General features: G+C 39.8%; 1 protein-coding gene across 3 annotated transcripts; it reads left to right on the forward strand.

Annotated features, from left to right (window-relative positions):
- Window positions 1-16,933, forward strand: LOC139627919 (monoacylglycerol lipase ABHD2). Of its 3 annotated transcripts, none has more exons than XM_071489118.1 (12): window positions 1-24; window positions 2,325-2,400; window positions 2,848-2,889; window positions 3,167-3,385; window positions 6,462-6,637; window positions 7,459-7,626; window positions 8,225-8,408; window positions 9,530-9,622; window positions 9,903-10,004; window positions 10,226-10,295; window positions 10,407-10,491; window positions 13,358-16,933. In XM_071489118.1, the coding sequence occupies exons 4-12, from the start codon at window positions 3,177-3,179 to the stop codon at window positions 13,564-13,566; spliced, it is 1,296 nt and encodes a 431-aa protein (XP_071345219.1). In that variant the 5' UTR covers window positions 1-24; window positions 2,325-2,400; window positions 2,848-2,889; window positions 3,167-3,176; the 3' UTR covers window positions 13,567-16,933. The 3 variants fall into 3 exon arrangements, with proteins under 3 accessions (XP_071345219.1, XP_071345218.1, XP_071345220.1); XM_071489117.1 differs by lacking the exon at window positions 1-24 and adding an exon at window positions 948-1,117; XM_071489119.1 differs by lacking the exons at window positions 1-24; window positions 13,358-16,933 and adding exons at window positions 977-1,117; window positions 12,101-12,348.
- Window positions 16,934-17,300: the final 367 nt, after the last annotated feature.

The raw sequence follows: 17,300 nt of genomic DNA on the forward strand, positions 1-17,300 counted from the left end.
TGAATCAAGGACAGCTCATAACAGGTATGCTGGATTAAAAATCAAACTCACCTCTATCTGTAGTACACAGCTATGAAAAGTTTTTTATTATCATTCAAGGTGGAAAAACTGTAATGGAGTAATGTAATTATATAACATATAGATGAAAGTGGATCAAACATAGCGAATATTTAATGTTGAATAATAACAATCATTTCCCTAAACGTCTCTTTACTTTTTCAGCACTGTACCCTGCAGGTATTTACAAAATACAAATGGCAGGCCTGAAATCTGTTTGTCCTTTATTTAAAACTGTGCAGCTGTAGATGCCTTGTTCCCCACGGTGTTGTTTCTTCCACTGTAGACGACCCACACTGAAGTACAGCAACCGGTGACCATTTTATGATTGCCTTATTCTTTCAATAGCATTAGCCTACTCTGTAAATTGCAGGCTGTGTTAAAAAGTTTTAAGACATGCTGGTACATGCCAGGATACTGTGTGGGGATCCGTGAGGCTGACATGTTATGTAACAGGTTTCAGCTCACGTTTCTCTCGCGTCCTGCAGGGATCCAGTCCAACAGTAGGATATCCGCTGAGGAAATACTATGAAAATATCAATTATTGATTTAGATATTGGCTGCAACTATTTTGTCATAAATGCATGCGACTTGCGGTAAGATAGGCTAGCCTGCTACAAAGAGCACCCGCTGCACTGACTGAACAAGCGAATAGTGAAAAATAATAAATTAAATTAATATGCACAGGGTGTAAATAATGGAAAATAAAAACTAGAATGAACAGATGTGTTCATAAATAAATAAATAAATGCATAAATACATAAACAAACAAACGGACGAACGCACATAAATTGGTCTAAAATGTAGGGGCGCGGAAACTGGCTGACGTAGCGCCGCGTCATAGCCGGTTTTGACCAATGAAAGAGCCGGTATGCAAATATAGGTTCTTGTAGGAAGTGGAATCGGGAGGTTTCAGAGCCGCTGTTGCTAGCGTCGGCGCTGTGAATGAGACGGCGTCCTACACAAAAACAAACAAACTAAAAACAGACAAATGAAATGCCACGAATGTAAATACGGCCTTTTAAGCAGCAAGGAGCTTATTTTTGTTCTCCTAGCTGAGGTAAGTAAGCTGAAGATGCTGTGTGTGTGTGTGTGTGGTTTGGTGTCGGTGCTCTGATGATGCTGCCTCCTAACATCGATAATTAACGGAAGAAATCGGACCGTTAAATGCTCTGCCTCTAAAGATGGGCTGTAAATAAAAAAAACAACAACAACAAAAAAACAATGGTTTAGTAGAATAGAGATGTAACAGGGCTGGGTTTCGTCAGTGTGATGCTTTAATGTGAAAATACTGCGCTAAATATATCAGGGTGGCCAGCAAACTCGTCCGAAAGCCGACATGGTGTTTTATTTTGTGGACCAGCAGGGCGGCTGGCCTTCTCTGACAAGCACTTCATGGATGCACAGGTTAACGTCCTTTCACATTTTTTTGTTTTTCTTCGTCCATAAATCTACCTTTTCACAACCGTTTTCTTTTTCTCGGCCAGCTAACAGTAACTCACCTAAGGACAGCGTGTGCCCTTGTGGTTGTAAACGCCTCTCCTGCTTGTTGTGAGTCGTGACAAAGAAGGAAGAGCTAATAATAACAGCTCATTTTGCATGTTCAGTCGCTAAATGACAGTGTGGCTTTTAATAAACACACCATCTCTTGGCGTCTGTCAGATGTACTCAGTGGATTTGCTTGCAGTGGATGAGACGGGTATTAGCTGTGTACGTGGATGTGGGGCGGGTTATTCAATGAAGCTAATTTTATGCAGCCTGGGGATGTTTCTGAGTTAGAGTTAGTTTGTGACAAGACACTGGAATAACAACTACAGGTACCACAATCAGTTGATTGTCAGAAAAAAGAAAATCGGTAGCAATTTTTAATAATCGAATAATCGTTTGAATTATTTTTAAAGATAAAATTGGAAAAACTGGCTGATTTCCTGCTTTTCTTTGTCACGTGTGTTCAGACAAAACAAGACATCTGCAGGTGTTACCTTGGGCTGTGGGAAATTGCATTATAACGGGCATTTCTCACAGATTTCTGACATTTTCTAGACAAAACAAATAATTGATTAATTGAGAAAATAATCAGCAGGTTGATCGATGATGAAAGTAATCCTTAGTTGCAGCCCTAATAACACTTCGAGAAGGAGTTGGTGTTGAGGCTGCAACACAAATGTTACTATGGTGTAAGGGACATGGAAAGAAGATTACTGCTGAGTTACTATATTTAAGGGGGGTTCGTGGATTTTTTAGTGTCTTATTTTTCTGCTCCTCAGGTTTGACCACATCACTGTGACATATTGTCAGACGTTTGGATCAAGATATTACTGGAGGCGAATTTGAACATAAGATGTAAGTAAAGCCTTTTTTTGAATTAGCATTTTGCTACCTGATCATAATAATACAAAACACTGTCATCTATTTTTGTGAAATCCTGTTCCACAACTTCCCTTTTGTGTTACATACTTTGTCCTTTCTGTACTTTTCACACTTCCTGTTTTTTATGCTGTAATTTCACAGCTGTGAGGACTTTGTTTAATTTTAAAAATATGTGTTAACTTTTCAGTGAAGGCTTGAATGTGTAACTGTATTGGTGCACTGCATTAGAAGCCATGTTACTCACTGTTGAATCACAGTGTGTCAGCAGAGTGTGATGATTTATTTAAAGTAATGGCAGCACCTCTCTTCTATGTAGCAAGGCTTCCTATTGGTACTGTGTAAGCTGGGATGTAATTAAGGTGAGTGTATTAAATAACTGACTGTTTTTTATCTGACTGAGTCGCTCTTTGTATCCCACAGATCTGTTGCTGCAACACCTTTGGCACAGAGAGGAATATTAAGGTCAGTCAGACATCACTGGATATTTATCTTGCCTGTTTTTGTGCTGTATCTTATCTTAAACTTAATCACAGTTAACCATGAACTCAAGAAAATAATTTTGTTACGTATTTCGGTCATATTTAAATACTGAAAGGGATTGCATTTTTGTTTACACAATGCAGTTCTTATTTCATTGGCTGTGTAATTGAGTAAATATATTTGTTTCTGTAATTTGTGTTTCACAAAGGAAAACACTGAAAGAAGTGTGGTGACCTGTTTTTTTTTTTTTTTTTTTCAGAATAATCATCATGAACACCCACGAGTCAGACGTGAACACCATCTCTCCAGAGCTGCCGGCGATGTTCGATGGCATGAAGCTGGCAGCTGTGGCCACAGTGCTCTACATTATTGTCCGCTGCTTGAACCTCAAGAGCCCCACTGCGCCCCCGGACCTCACCTACCAGGACACGGCCCTAAACCGCTTCCTTCTCAAGTCTTGTCCCCAGCTGACCAAAGAGTGAGTTGTATTCTTAGCTCTGTGTCTGTCACTCAAGGCGTTACCATGGACATGGCGCTGCTGCTCAGCCATCTGGGGCTGCAGTGAAGGTAGCAGTTTGTCTGGCGGTATTCCCATCTGTCATCAGTGTTCCTGACTGTGCCACATGTCTCTACCAGAGATGTCTGGCTTTACCCCCAGTTCGAGCATGAATTAAACACCAGGCTGTATTTTTGGGGTTATCCCAAAGGTGGACTGGGTTTATGACACTTGCAATACAAATATAGACTCATTCACTACAGGGCAAGGAGATTTGCATTTATGATGATGCTAGACTCCCCCCCAGAGTAACTCCAATGTCTACTATAATTTGAATATTCCATCTGAGTTTATAATAACTGATGCAAACCATTGGTTCCTGGAATAGGGCAAGTTTTGCCTGTGTAGCATAAACCGAGTTAGCAACAGGGCTCCAACAACCTGTCTTGGGAGGAAAACCTCTCCCTCCCTCCAAACAGTGTAAATTTAATTGTTTTTCTGGACTGAGTATCACTGTCCATGTCCTGTGGACTGCTGTTGATCTAACAACCCAGATGAACTTTCGGCTCTGTAGGGCGACTCTTTCAAAGTCTTCATCACGAGTGTCTGCTTATGTAACCACTTGTTACTGAGCCCTTTGCCTTTCAGCTGCAGTGTCAGTGAATCATAAGGCCACAAAGATGTTTACATTTGTGTCTGGTTTGTTACCATTCCCTCCTGAACGGCCATATTTTGCTCAGAGAAATGTATGTCCCGGTGTGCAGTTTAACTTGAATAACTGGAACCCGTCGACTTTGTTGATGCTGGTGCTGCAGCATCATCTGTGTTATTGAAAAGTCACGTTTGTAATGCATAATGACACCCTGCGGTGTTGCATAACAGAGATCAATTACACAGCAGAAAGCATAGGAGGGGTGTGTGAGGTTAACAGAGTCAACAATGTTCTTGTTTTGGAACATGCACACAGGGGTTTTGGCTAACGTAGAGGACAACATATAACAAAAGATTTTTTTCTCAAAGTGCATCTTGGTATTCTCTTGTCAGTCTGATTTATTTATTTATGTTGTTAAGCAAGTGTTCAACAATGAGATTCTATAACTTGTTTTAATTTTGGCTCTTGATATTAAAGCAGCAGTGATGTTGCAAGTACATATATCAAGGCAGCAGCCAACAGTAAATGATGGTTGAATAGAGTATAGCAATAATATGAGAGAAAGTACTTTTAAAAGTCAAAAGGGAAAGAAAAGATAAATGAGAGTAATAAAGGTCACTACATTGATTTTAGTCAGAATCATGCAGTACTTGTAAGGTGTCCTTAGCCTCAATTTTCTACTTGGTAGAACAAGCCATTTAGACTAAATTCATTGTTACCAGCTTGTTGCTATCAAAAGCCTGTGTGACATCTCTGGACTTTGATCTGGACTTTAGATATTAGCTGCGTCTAACCACACTGATGTCTCAGTTTCCCGTCTCTGTTGCCTAATAGCTATGAAGCACTCATGCACACACTGTATGAGAAGGTGACATTTACTCCTCTAAAATACAGACTCTGTGTTTCAAACTCAAACAAAAGGTTCCCCCCAAAAAATCACCCAAATTCAGAGAGATCAGAACCTGCTCTCCAGGTCTTTTAATACAGAAACTAAGACTTGTTTACAACATGTTTACCTAGAAGTAAAACTCCTCAGTTTCAAAATATGAAATGTGTAATAGGGATTTTTCAAACTATCGATGAGAGGGAAAAATACCAACTGACAAAAAAGGTTTTTTTTCAGGTGTTTTTAAGTTGTCTGTGGCCTCCCATTAATGAACTCAGCTAACCTGGCTATGTGCTTATCCTCCTATCCACATTACACCAATGAGGTCATCCCCTTCCTGTAGTCATCAAGTCATAAGCCTGCAGAGTACCTTCTAGAAAAGTGTGGTTAAGCTTCAGATATCCTTACAGTGCATGCTGGAAGTGATTACATTATCACTAAATGGAAGCAGTCTGCTTTGTGATTGACAATTGTCTTATGTAAGAGTGTATTTTCTAGGTGGAGTAATTGTCGGGGCCACAGTAAGAGATGAGGAAACATAGTTGAAGGGCTTGTGTAACTGTTGTTGATGTAACTGAACCCTTTGGTCTCTGCAGCTACTTACTGTCTCTGTGTTTTGGTCTACGTACTGTATACACGACTAGTGTCAGTCTACAGTTCCTCCAGCATGGCCCATGTTGCATTTCATTCTTAATAAGTCTGACAAGAGCTGAACTGAGACAGAGACGCTTAAATGTTTGCTAATGTGTAATTTTCAAACATTGGGAACAAGTCAGATATGTCCTGTAGGAGCATGTGTTTGCTAATGGAGTTTGTCTTTAACTGAACCTGTAACTAAAATGCTCACAAATTCCCTCGTGCATAGTTTCAAAAACTCTCTATACTGGCAGTGTCACGTGAACTGAACAATCATTTATCACCTATTTATGTCTACAATATACCATACAAAAGCAAACATGTACTTGTTTTGGCTGTTGTACCTATAGTTCTCATTACCAGCCATGATTATAATACTATGACATGGCTTTCTTTTCTATGATATGATCGGCACCCTAATACACAGTATCCAAAACGGGTTTCCTGTCAAGTTATTCACAAGCATTTGGTGTCAGTGTGAAAATAAGATGGTGATTCATGATAATGCACAACACAAGGCATAATATTTCATTATTATTATTTGACTCCTACAGCTAACTCCTACAGAGGTGTCACTGGAACTGGAATTCAAGTACACATGCACAGCATAACTTAGCAAAAGATAGCAACAGACTGGCGTTAAACATTGATGTCTGTTCAGAGCGTGGAGCAATCTTTCAAAAGCTGCATTGTGACTTTGTACGCAAACTATGTGCCAAACTGTTCTTGTCTGTGTCATAAACCAATGCAAACATGTGCTCAGATAATATTGTGTTGATGTTATTTGTGGGAACTAACCTTGTGCTCTTATTGAGGGCATTAGTAGAATAAGCTCATATTTCTACATTAAATTTTATAACAGAGTCCAATTTTGTGTTTTCCAGGTACATTCCTCCCTTACTGTGGGGTAAGAGCGGTCACCTCCAGACGGCCCTGTATGGTAAACTTGGTCGGGTGAGCTCCCCTCACCCCAGTGGAATCAGAAAGTATTTACCCATGCAGGATGGGGCCACTGCGACCTTTGACCTCTTTGAGCCACTGGGGGACCACCGAACAGGAGGTAGTGCATTTGATCAGTATCTCTCGATCAACTTTTTGTACTATTGGTTGCTTCTGTCTGGATAGTACCACACAGAAGCATATACATATATAACACAGAAACCTCATGTACAGTATTTTGTAGTTTGTAGTTGTATTTTGTTTCTTTATATTGTAATTCTACTACTGCTACATTTGTCTTGTGTGTGTCTGTCTGTTCTGGTAGAGGAATATCTGTTTTGTTGATCTTGCTTACGGTTCTCCCATTGTTCTCTCCGAAAGAGTTATTCTTTATTCAATACCAGGGTCAGGGACGGAGAAAGTCGTGAGCTGTAAATCACGCTGAGACAAATTTTGGGCCATATAAATGAGCCCAACTTGAGATATTTGGAAAACAAAATAAAGTAATTTTGCTGTGTCATGTCCAGCTTTGATTATTTTTCACGTTTCCCAGGTCAACTATAATAATACAACTGACTCTTTCTTGACTTATTCATCTTAAATGAGGTGTACCTTGTCTGTAATGCAGTTTGGTGTGGACAGTTTTAAAGATGTATTCCTTTCTCTGGATGTCTCAACTGAACTTTGACCCTACTACCTCAGCTTATATCTCATAGACTTCTCGGAAAGCTTAAGACTCAGTGATATGACTTTTGATTCTCAAAAGTAGCGTTACTGTTTGTTTTGTTAAAGCTATATTTGACAGACAAACAGCCTGATTCTGTGGCTGTAGTGCTTTGTCTCAAGGTGCTATTTAGGAGACTGACATAATCTCCTTCTTATCCGTGTTTACATGTTTCTCATTGGCAAACATCTCTCTGGTCCGTCTGCCTGTTTTTCCAGGTGACATCACCATGGTGATATGCCCTGGTATCGGTAACCACAGTGAGAAGCATTACATCCGAACCTTTGTGGATTACGCCCAGAAGGATGGTTACCGCTGTGCTGTGCTGAACCACCTGGGAGCTCTTCCCAACATCGAGCTTACTTCTCCACGGATGTTCACTTATGGTGAGACCAAGGAGCTGACTTCAGTCACTTTTTCATAGCAGGCGTGTCTAAGAATGATAACCCAGTTTTTAAAATGAAAAAACAACTTGATTTAGTCTGATCACTAATGCTGCTTCATCACTTTTGGCACAGCCTTTTGCTTTCCTTATCCAGTTATTTTGTGTGGTTGAGGCTTAATAAACACTGGACAGAAGCTGCTTTCATAGCAGTGAGCACTGCTGAAATATTAGCTCAAAGGTTTTTTTTTTTTTAATTATAATCTTTGGTAGCACCTTAACTTCATTATGACATAATCTGTTTTAGTCAGATGTGGTTTAATGTCATATTTTGCCTTGATTTAGACAAATGTCAGTAAACCATTATTTCCAGGTAAAGGTTAAAAGGCTATATGAGCTTGTGTGTGATCCTAAAGCTCCCAGAATTAGGGATAACAAGAGATTTAAGTCTTGAGCTTATTTAAAAGGTCTGATAGAGACGTAAATTTAATACTCTGAGCTAGAGGCACCTTCAACTTGAACTGCTGAGCAGAGAAAAATGCTATGTCCTTCAGAGATGTTACCCAGTATTGATTGGTAACTCTACACCGTTTCTCTTTCAGGCTGCACATGGGAGTTTGCCGCCATGGTTGGTTATATTAAGCGGACGTATCCTCAGACCCAGCTGATAGTGGTTGGCTTCAGTCTCGGTGGAAACATTGTATGCAAGTTCCTGGGCGAGAACAGGACGAACCAAGAGCGAGTGCTGTGTTGTGTCAGTGTCTGTCAGGGGTACAGTGCTCTCAGGTGAGTTGCTGTCCTCTCATCTCTTGATTAAATGCATTCTATCATCGAAGCCCCTTTATAACTCTGGCACTTCTAAATATTCTCTTCTAAATATAAATGAAGCTCAGCATTATGTCACATAATGATAAGCTTTCATATATAATCACATGTCAGGAGTTTGCCAAACATCTCTTAACAGCTGTTGAATCATTCAGCTATGCTTACTTTTGTTATCTTAACTGATACTTGTGCACCTGTCTTTTGTCATTTTAAAGAACTTTGGTCAAACACAAACAACAAGACAGACAGGTTGTAATAATTTTCCCTGAAGACATCAGCCTTGGAGTGCTGCTTAATGCTCTGAACTGGTTCATCCAGTCATTTGTGTTAGTACTGTTTCTTCTATATGATGTATATATGAGAAAATCCTTTTTATTTGATTAGACAGGCATGATGCAGAAAGCGTTAGCCCGCTTAATGTGATGAACTGCACTGGCCGTCTAAAAATGTCCAGAGTAAACAATTTGTGTACATAATCACATTTCACAAAGTACAAACCAGTGTATTACAGTGTTGTATTTAAACCACCAGTGCATGTGTGTTTTAGAGTAGACTCTGTAGTCTGTGTACATTTGGTCTGAGCCACACCTTCTGTGTTTTAAATGCAGCCGGCGTCTCTTGGCAGACATGACAGACTGGGTCTGTTGAAGTTTGGGTGTAGGCACTGAGGGAAGGGTGTGTTGTAGAGACTGGGCTTTTATGATCTTGGCTTTGCAGTTTTTTTTTTTCTTTTAATTAATTCATCTTTTAAATCAGTATCCAAGCTTAAGCTGGCCCTTATGTTAGTGTTCCCAATAGTGTGTGATAAATAAATCATGCTATACAAATGGCATTGAAATGTCAAAAGGAAAATTTAATTTCTTTTTTTCCTGTTGGTCAGTTTTTTTGTTGAATATCATTAGCTGTTGTGTTACTTCAGCATGTCTCTGTCTGTGAGCTGCATATTAATGCCTGACACCATTGCTGCTCTCCACCAGAGTGACTCTTTGTCTGGTGGATTACACAGGACATTGAGCGTGTTGTTTGGAATGCAGACAGGCTGCACAAAGCTAACTTCCTGTATGTTTGTCTGTATCCCTCAGAGCTCAGGAAACATTCCTACAGTGGGATCAGTTCAGACGCTTCTATAACTTTCTCATGGCTGACAACATGAAGAAAATCATCCTCTCACACAGGTATCACTGGTGGTTTTGCATATGAAGAACAATTTTTTTTTCTGAGTCAAATAAAATATTGACAACGCTATGGCAGTACTTTGCTTTTTAAAAAGTTAAACATAAGATTCAATTCCAAGCCCCCACCCCAATAATTTGCAAACAGTCGCTTACTGCATATCAATACTGCATTGCATTAGTGGTTCGGAATTTACTTCACACTGACCTGTCATTGATGTCGAGATGTTTTATGAATTTGTGTTTATGTTTTTGTGCGGGTGTGTATTTTTACTTGTTACAGGCACAGCCTTTTTGGAGGAAGCTCAGTTAAAATGATAGATACAGATCTTAGTCGGCTGTACACAGCAACTTCTCTCATGCAGATTGATGACAACATCATGAGGTATGTGGAGAAACTGTCTGAGATTGCCTCTAATGAAAGTCATAGCTCACAGTGTTTTGATGGAATAGATTACAGATCTGAGTTTTGGATGTCCTTATCTGTAATTTGTTACTTACAGAAGTGTTCATCCATTTGTCATTATCAGAGATATTCTTCTCAAACAGGTTTTCATCTCTATGAAATTCTTCTAATGATTCTTCTTTTTCTTTGGATTTCAACAGAAAATTCCACGGCCACAGCTCTCTCAAAGAGTACTATGAGAAGGAGAGTTGTGTTCATTATATCCACAATGTAAGAATGGCTTTTGTATATGTGTCACATCATCTCAAATTTTGTTTTCTTTTTGATATTTTTGTGTATGTGATGTACAAAATGTAAATTTTTTTGTTTTCTTCTTTTCAGGTAAATGTGCCACTGCTGCTGGTGAACTCTGCAGATGATCCTCTGGTTCATGACTCATTGCTCACCATCCCTCGCACACTAGCAGGTAACTAACACCATGTGTCAAGACAACAGCAGCAGCACTTATCCCTAGTGTTAGAAAATGCTTACAAGCTATTTAAACATCTTCACCTTAGCAATCATGAAGTTATTATCTTTTGTTGGCCATTTACCAAGTAACATGAGCACTTTGAATATTTGATATGATTATGCTCACATTTCAGTAAAACAGTGAATGAGGTGGTGGGCTTTAAAACGATGTCTTTGACCGAAATTCTTCTTAGTTTAAAGCCAGCTAAAATTAACAGTACCCAGATGTATTTTTTTGTTTTAACTAGATTTTCACCAATAGAAGAGGTAGCTCTCTTTCCTGTGGCAAAAAATGCTGGTCAGTGCAGTTCAGAGTAAACTGTGTCTTCTTCAGGCAACGTCAGCTCAGAATGACCTTATACCAATAAAGAATTAAGGAAAAGGGGAAGAAAAAAACAGTAAAACTCTTGTACTTAATTTCAAAACTACTGTGGTATTTTTATAATCTGGGTTTGAATATCACTGACAATCTGAAAAAGCAATACTCAACTATACTGAAATTTTAATACTGCAGACAAATGTCCAGATTTCTAAAATCATATAAACCAAAAATAATGGTCTGTAATTGGCACCGTACAGTACAGCTCTGTACCTGCAGATAGATCATGGTACATTTGTAGCTGATTCTCTATTGACACTTGTTTTTTTTTAATACAACAGGCTTGTCCTGTTTGACTAAAGGTGGCAGCTGATGCCTCAGATTTGGTTCTCAAAAAATATGTCTGCAGTCTCTAAAGGCCTTCTGATGTCTTGGCTCTCCACCCTGAACGGGGCAGGGTGTGGCGCAGGGGTCAGGTCTATGAGTAATGTCTTTTTTTTTTACAGCAGCTGTAACACTCACTCACACATACAGCTGAGGGTCCTTCTATCTATCTGTTTAAAGTGAGTTTAACTCCCTCACAGGCTCCCAACAGCAGAGATTTTATCCCCGAAAACCTGTGCAGAAAGTTCAAACCTCATTTTCACAAACATAAAGAGGCAGTCCACTGTTTGACTGCCTGCACATTACATAGTGCTTATTAAGAGCTTTCTTTCTCCTCAGCTTGTGCTATATTTAAACTTACTGACTATTTTGGAAAAGGAAAATCCCTTATTAAAGTGTGTGTGTGTGTGTGTGTGTGAGAGAGAGAAAGTGAGAGTGAGTCCTGACTGTGACTCCACCTGACGTGTGTCTCTAGAGTGCACCACTTACTGAAAAGAGGATCAGCTGCCCCTTTGCTTTAAAATGTGACACAGTGACTGTGACACATGACTACCAGGAAAGGGCTCAACAGAAATACACTCGCACTGTGGGGGCTGTAATTAGCTTAGATTAAAAATGTTTGATAAGAGTTTACAGCTTAAAGTCAGTCAAGTGAATTCGCTGAATGTTTCAGTGATAATGTGTTGGATAAAGTTTCAGTACGACTGCTGCACCAGGAAAAGACGTAATGGGATTTATACTGTGGAACAAAGTAAATTCATTAGTCATAGTTAGTTAGTAAGGTTTGTCTTCAAACCTTGTGCGTCTTGTTTTTTAAGTACGAGCTGTTCTCCAGACTGTTCTGTCCCCACCTGTCACTCAGAGGCTGATGAGATGGTGGCTGTGGGTCAGGACGAGCACTCAGTTGTCCCAGAGCAGATCAACAGCCGTCACGAACAGCGCACTGTGGTGAAAGCCCTGTGGGATCTTAATCACTAGTCAACCGCATCAGGCTCCCCCACTAACCCAGATGAGAGCTAGAGAATAAAGAGATCCAGGCCAGTCCCTTTCAGGAGACCACCCTGCGTAGTTGTCTGCAGCTGCAGCACTACACTCACACAGCAATCACAAAGAGATTAATGCTTCGTCTGCAATGTAGAAATGATCTGCTTTGAATTTCAGGGCTTATTTATTGTGAATGAAATAAAATTGGTATGAATGCATTCACTTCCTCATGCCGTATTTATATACTGAGAAAAAAAACAGATGTAGCATCAGTCATCACCCAAAGGTCTCTTAAGGAGAGTCTCAAAGCTTAGTGTGGAGGAGTAGTACTCAATCCCTTCTTCTAAGTCTTTAATGATTACACTACATGGGCAAAAAATGTTTGGACACCAGAGCATTACAACCATATGATTGTTAAACATCTCATTCCAAAACAATGAGCATGAATGTGCTGCTGTAATGTCCTCCTCTCTTCTGAGAGGCTTTCCACAACATTTTGGAATATGACTGCAGTGGTTTGCTTCCACTCAGCCACAGGAGCATTAATGAGGTTCAGTACTTATGTTGGGCAATAAGTCGGCATCTCAGTTCACCCTAGGGTAAGGCCTATGAGTGGATCAGTCTTGTTCTTCCACAGCAAGCAACATGCCTGTTCATGCCCTTGTACATAAGAGCATGGATGGGCATGTCCACATACTTTTGACCGGCCTGAGAGACCTGTCAGTCAAGGAAAACCTGTTTCAAGTGTTCCTATCCTATGATTTTCAAAATCACCTCCAAATTGCATATTGGAACAACTAAATTAACTATTTTCTATTTAATTCAGAGCCTAATTTTTAATTCAAGAGAGAAGCCGTGTTTTCTTTTCGTTCACTTGAGTCTAAGTTAACCTAATTTAATGACTGGTATGACACTTGATGACGTAGTTACCCTTAATGGTAGCTGCCACATGAACATAGCTGAGTCCTGCTGTTATCTGTTTGACCATGCAAACCCACCCCTACTATCTATAACAGGCATGGAATAAAATCCCTGGCAAGCCCTTATTTGGTCATGTGTCCAGTGTCAGTTTCCAGATACTGATGAGTAAACATTATACAGAGACCTAATTACTGTGTGCTGTGTCACCCTTTAGCAAAGAAGGAGAATGTGATCTTTGCCCTGACGCTACACGGTGGCCACCTGGGCTTCTTCGAGGGTGCGGTGCTCTTCCCCCAGCCACTCACCTGGATGGACAAAGTGATTGTGGGTTATGCCAATGCCATGTGCCAGTGGGAGAAACAGAAACCACCGTGCCAAAGTGGCCACCTGAGTGAAAGCTCCTGTGCGGAGGAAAAAGCTTAATCCTCTGACTTGTGTATCTGTCTCACTCTTCATCTTCCCTCTCACCCTCTCCAACACCACTGTCCCAGCACTGAGGAGACACCTGAACTAAACCTTAAACTGCTCTCTCTTCTCTGCCTTCTCCTCTGGTGCTACTCATCACCACCGACCCACATTTCTCTACGCCTTCACCACAGTTCCCCTTTGTAATCACCATCACCTTACAGTATGTGAAGGGAAAAAAAAACAACTAACTGCCTTTGTGCTCGTTTCCGTTGCGAGAACTTTGACTCTAAACCAGGACCATTTTGTTTCTTTACATGTACACAACAATGATCCTTGGCTAATGGAGGCGTTGACCAAATCAGACGGGAGATGACCCTGAGCTGACATTAAAAGAAAAGTGAGAACACCATTTTAGACTAGTCCAGTGAAAAACAAGAGCACACAAGAAGCCTCTTATAACAGTAAACATGGACTGTGCTGCAGAAGGTGCCCATTTGCTGCACCTGTAAGAAGCTCACTGCTTATCACCGCCAAGGCCATATAGCCTAGTCTGCTGTCTTATCCAACACAGCATCTTTGTAGTATGTATGTAACTCACAGATGTAGTTTGTATGTCTGTGTGTGCCTGTGTAGACTGAGAGTTTAAGACCCGTGACGGAGCATGTGATCTTTGTGTTTGGTTGGTGTGATTCAAATTCCCTGTTCTTGGTCTGTTCATTTGGGTGAACCGTTGCTCTGTTGTTCATAGAAAATATTCAGTAGAAAAATGATTATGGTCAAATTTTACACATTTCCAGCTCATAACATCCTCCTGGCACTTATGTTTGACACTTGAAATGAAAGAGTTCAGTGCTTTCCCGACATGACCAGGGATCAACCCCAGATGGGTTTCATACACATTCCCTCGGTCGCATTCTATCACTTTTCTTCAATGCACTTTAAACCCTGTATGCCACAATCTTTTCTTTCCTTTTTTAACTCATTAATTGAGGCATAGGCATGGAGATTATTGACTTAGTTGAACTCTCCTTGTGACAGAGAGTAAGAACTGGAGGGAGCGAGGATGATAACGAGAAGTTAGATGACTCAAATGTTCCCCGTGCTGTCTGTTGTCAGTGTCTTTGAGCCCTCTTACTCTTTCGTCTGCCTGTGATCAGCTGCATCAATCAATGCGTAGAGGCTACTACTCAACCCTATACACACGTCATTTAATGCAAACATGCACTTTTGCATTTTCCAGCAGATGATCCTGTGTTTTTCAAATGTTGAAAATGCAGTCTTCTGATTGGCTGGTGCGGTGCTGTTAAAGGGAAAGTTCAGCAGATTTTTCTGTTTTTTATAGTCAGAGCTGTGAGGTGTGATGAGTAGGAGGGCTGAGGATACCAAGGCTAAACCAAATGTTTATTTTAGTGGATTGTTTGTAAAGTACTGGTGATCGTTGTATTGTATAATTAGATGGAGAACACTGCATGCAAGAAAGAAGAGACAGATTTTAATGCAAGGGAATATTTTTGTTTCAAAGACTGCAATGAAACACTTTTCCTGTTGTATTGACTAGGTCGAGTGTTAAAGCTGCTGCAACACAGCAGCCTGGACTTAAAAATTGACAGCTACCTTTAATTACAAACCTGTATTGACAACATCTCAGCACTGGGACCTGTGGACTTTCCTAAACCTGAATCTGACTGGGAATCTGTTGCAAACCTTGATGTAAGGGCTTAGGAAGCTGTTTCCGAGAAAAAGTCCAGCCAAGAAAATCTGTAATCTAAAACCTGCAAATGAACACTGTGATGAGACAAATGGGTGGTTTGAGATGACTAACAGATGCACAGTGATTGACAACAGTGCATCATGTAAGGCTACTTAGGCCAAGGTACATGTTTTATAAGACCTGGCAAGAAGTTTTACATTTCAGGGCAATTTGTGCAATAGCACACACTGTTAATCATAAAGTCAGTCATCTACATCAGGGTTAAGTTAGGGAATCTTCCAAACTAAATACTGATCTGACACCCACACTAAAATCTGTATACCTCTCTGTGAGGTGCTGTAAGGTAAAATGAGACCAGAGATCTCTGTTGTTGTAAGTCAGCAGCCCGAATTAATGAAACTGAAAGTGGAAACACTAAAATCTATAATGAGATTGACTTTGAAACTGTATTTGATATGGATCAGTGACATCATGGCCAAGTGACTGTAATCCTGCATTGTTCAAACCACAGATCACTGTTGCCATCTGTCGTCAGGGAGACCTAACTACAACTGTCAGTCATTGATGGCAAACATCCTGTTACACACCCACAATGAGATTATACGCTTCATGAATCATTCTGTTCACAGCTCTCATTTCCACAACAAAATATCGTGTGGTTTAGATTTATTCTGACTTGAAGAAAAATTTATTGATGACACCAGCACAAACCCAGTTTCTGCAGTGAGAGCCATTTGCGTTCTTTTTAAGACTTTTGCCTCCCCCCAACTTTGCACAAAAATGCAGGTTTAGATGTATTATTTAGATGTTTTTTTTCTAGTCAATTATTTTTGGTATTTCATTTTGTATTTTGTATTGTTATTATGACTTGTGTTATTGTGCAAATGCATCGGAGTGTGAGTGTTGATGAGTAAACATGTAAGTGTATACTGTGTCATATCACCACCTCTGATTGACGAAAAACCAAAACTTATTCACTTTAACAATGAAAAAGCAAAAACAAATACATAAAGATAGTGTATATTCACATATTTGAGGGACCACGGATGAAAAATAAAGGCAATAACCAATCAGGAGGGATTCTCTTCTCATGTTAACGCTAATGTGACAGGAGATGGTGTCAAAGTTTATTAGACCAGAACATGTCACATACATTAAGATAATTCTCTCATGGAGTGTGGGATGTGACATGAGTTTGACTGTGCTGATATGAAAATATGGTCCTCTGTATTTATCCTAAACCCAGTGCTTTAAGCATCTTTTTTCAGGCTCGTGGTTAATTGCTTGGAAACTGAGAAAGTTGAACATAAAGCTCTCAAGTGATTTAAAATGTCAGTGGATCCAAAAATAAAATGGATTGGGGTGAGCGTTGTGTTCTTCTAAAATGATTTTTTTCAATGTTATCAGCCTAAGCAAGTGGATGACAGCCCACACTATGTTATAGTAACCATTATACAGCTTTAATTTTGTGTTTACAGACATTTTGATGCTGGAAGATGGTTTAGGGTTGTGGTGACAATGAGAAGGCGCACACATAGTCACACAACATAATGTACTCTGATATTGAACACTGGGTGTTTTTGTTGGAGAAAAGCAGTGGTGTGTGTGATCTAATTATGCGGGGAAATATGGTTATTGTGTTCCAAAATAAATTATTTTCTCAAGAGAAAACCAGTTTGCTTTTTCCTTTGGATGTTTCTTTAAAACCTCTTCATCATAAATGCAGAACCTATTATCTGATTGATATCAAGGTTTATACTTAACATGGCTACTTGGCTATAGGATTTAAGGATGTGTGTTAGCATGAAATGTGCTTAATGTATAATAAAGTAAATCCCTTTGGGGGGATCTGAATTTTTTGCAACTTGGTCACATAAGTGATTTAAGAACCATCAAATGGTCAAATATCGTTCAAATACCTTCAGATTGGCTGTTTCCTTCTTGTATTTTGAATAAACTGTTTATTCAATTTTATGAATGTGACATTTAAAGACAAATAGAAATATGGCTTATTGTGAGGTCACAGCCACGTGTTAAA

This window comes from Trachinotus anak, unplaced genomic scaffold, assembly GCF_046630095.1.
Source record: "Trachinotus anak isolate AG129_WGS33_773 ecotype Australia unplaced genomic scaffold, CSIRO_AGI_Tana_v1 ptg000011l, whole genome shotgun sequence".
Lineage (NCBI taxonomy): Eukaryota > Metazoa > Chordata > Actinopteri > Carangiformes > Carangidae > Trachinotus > Trachinotus anak.

Excerpts from the sequence above, each read along its gene's own strand:
- LOC139627919 (XM_071489118.1), top strand. The coding sequence starts at position 3,177 with ATGAACACCCACGAGTCAGACGTGAACACCATCTCTCCAGAGCTGCCG. Across the intron at positions 3,386-6,461 it reads TGTCCCCAGCTGACCAAAGA|GTACATTCCTCCCTTACTGT; the intron begins GTGAGTTGTATT and ends TGTGTTTTCCAG. Across the intron at positions 10,005-10,225 it reads ATTGATGACAACATCATGAG|AAAATTCCACGGCCACAGCT; the intron begins GTATGTGGAGAA and ends GGATTTCAACAG.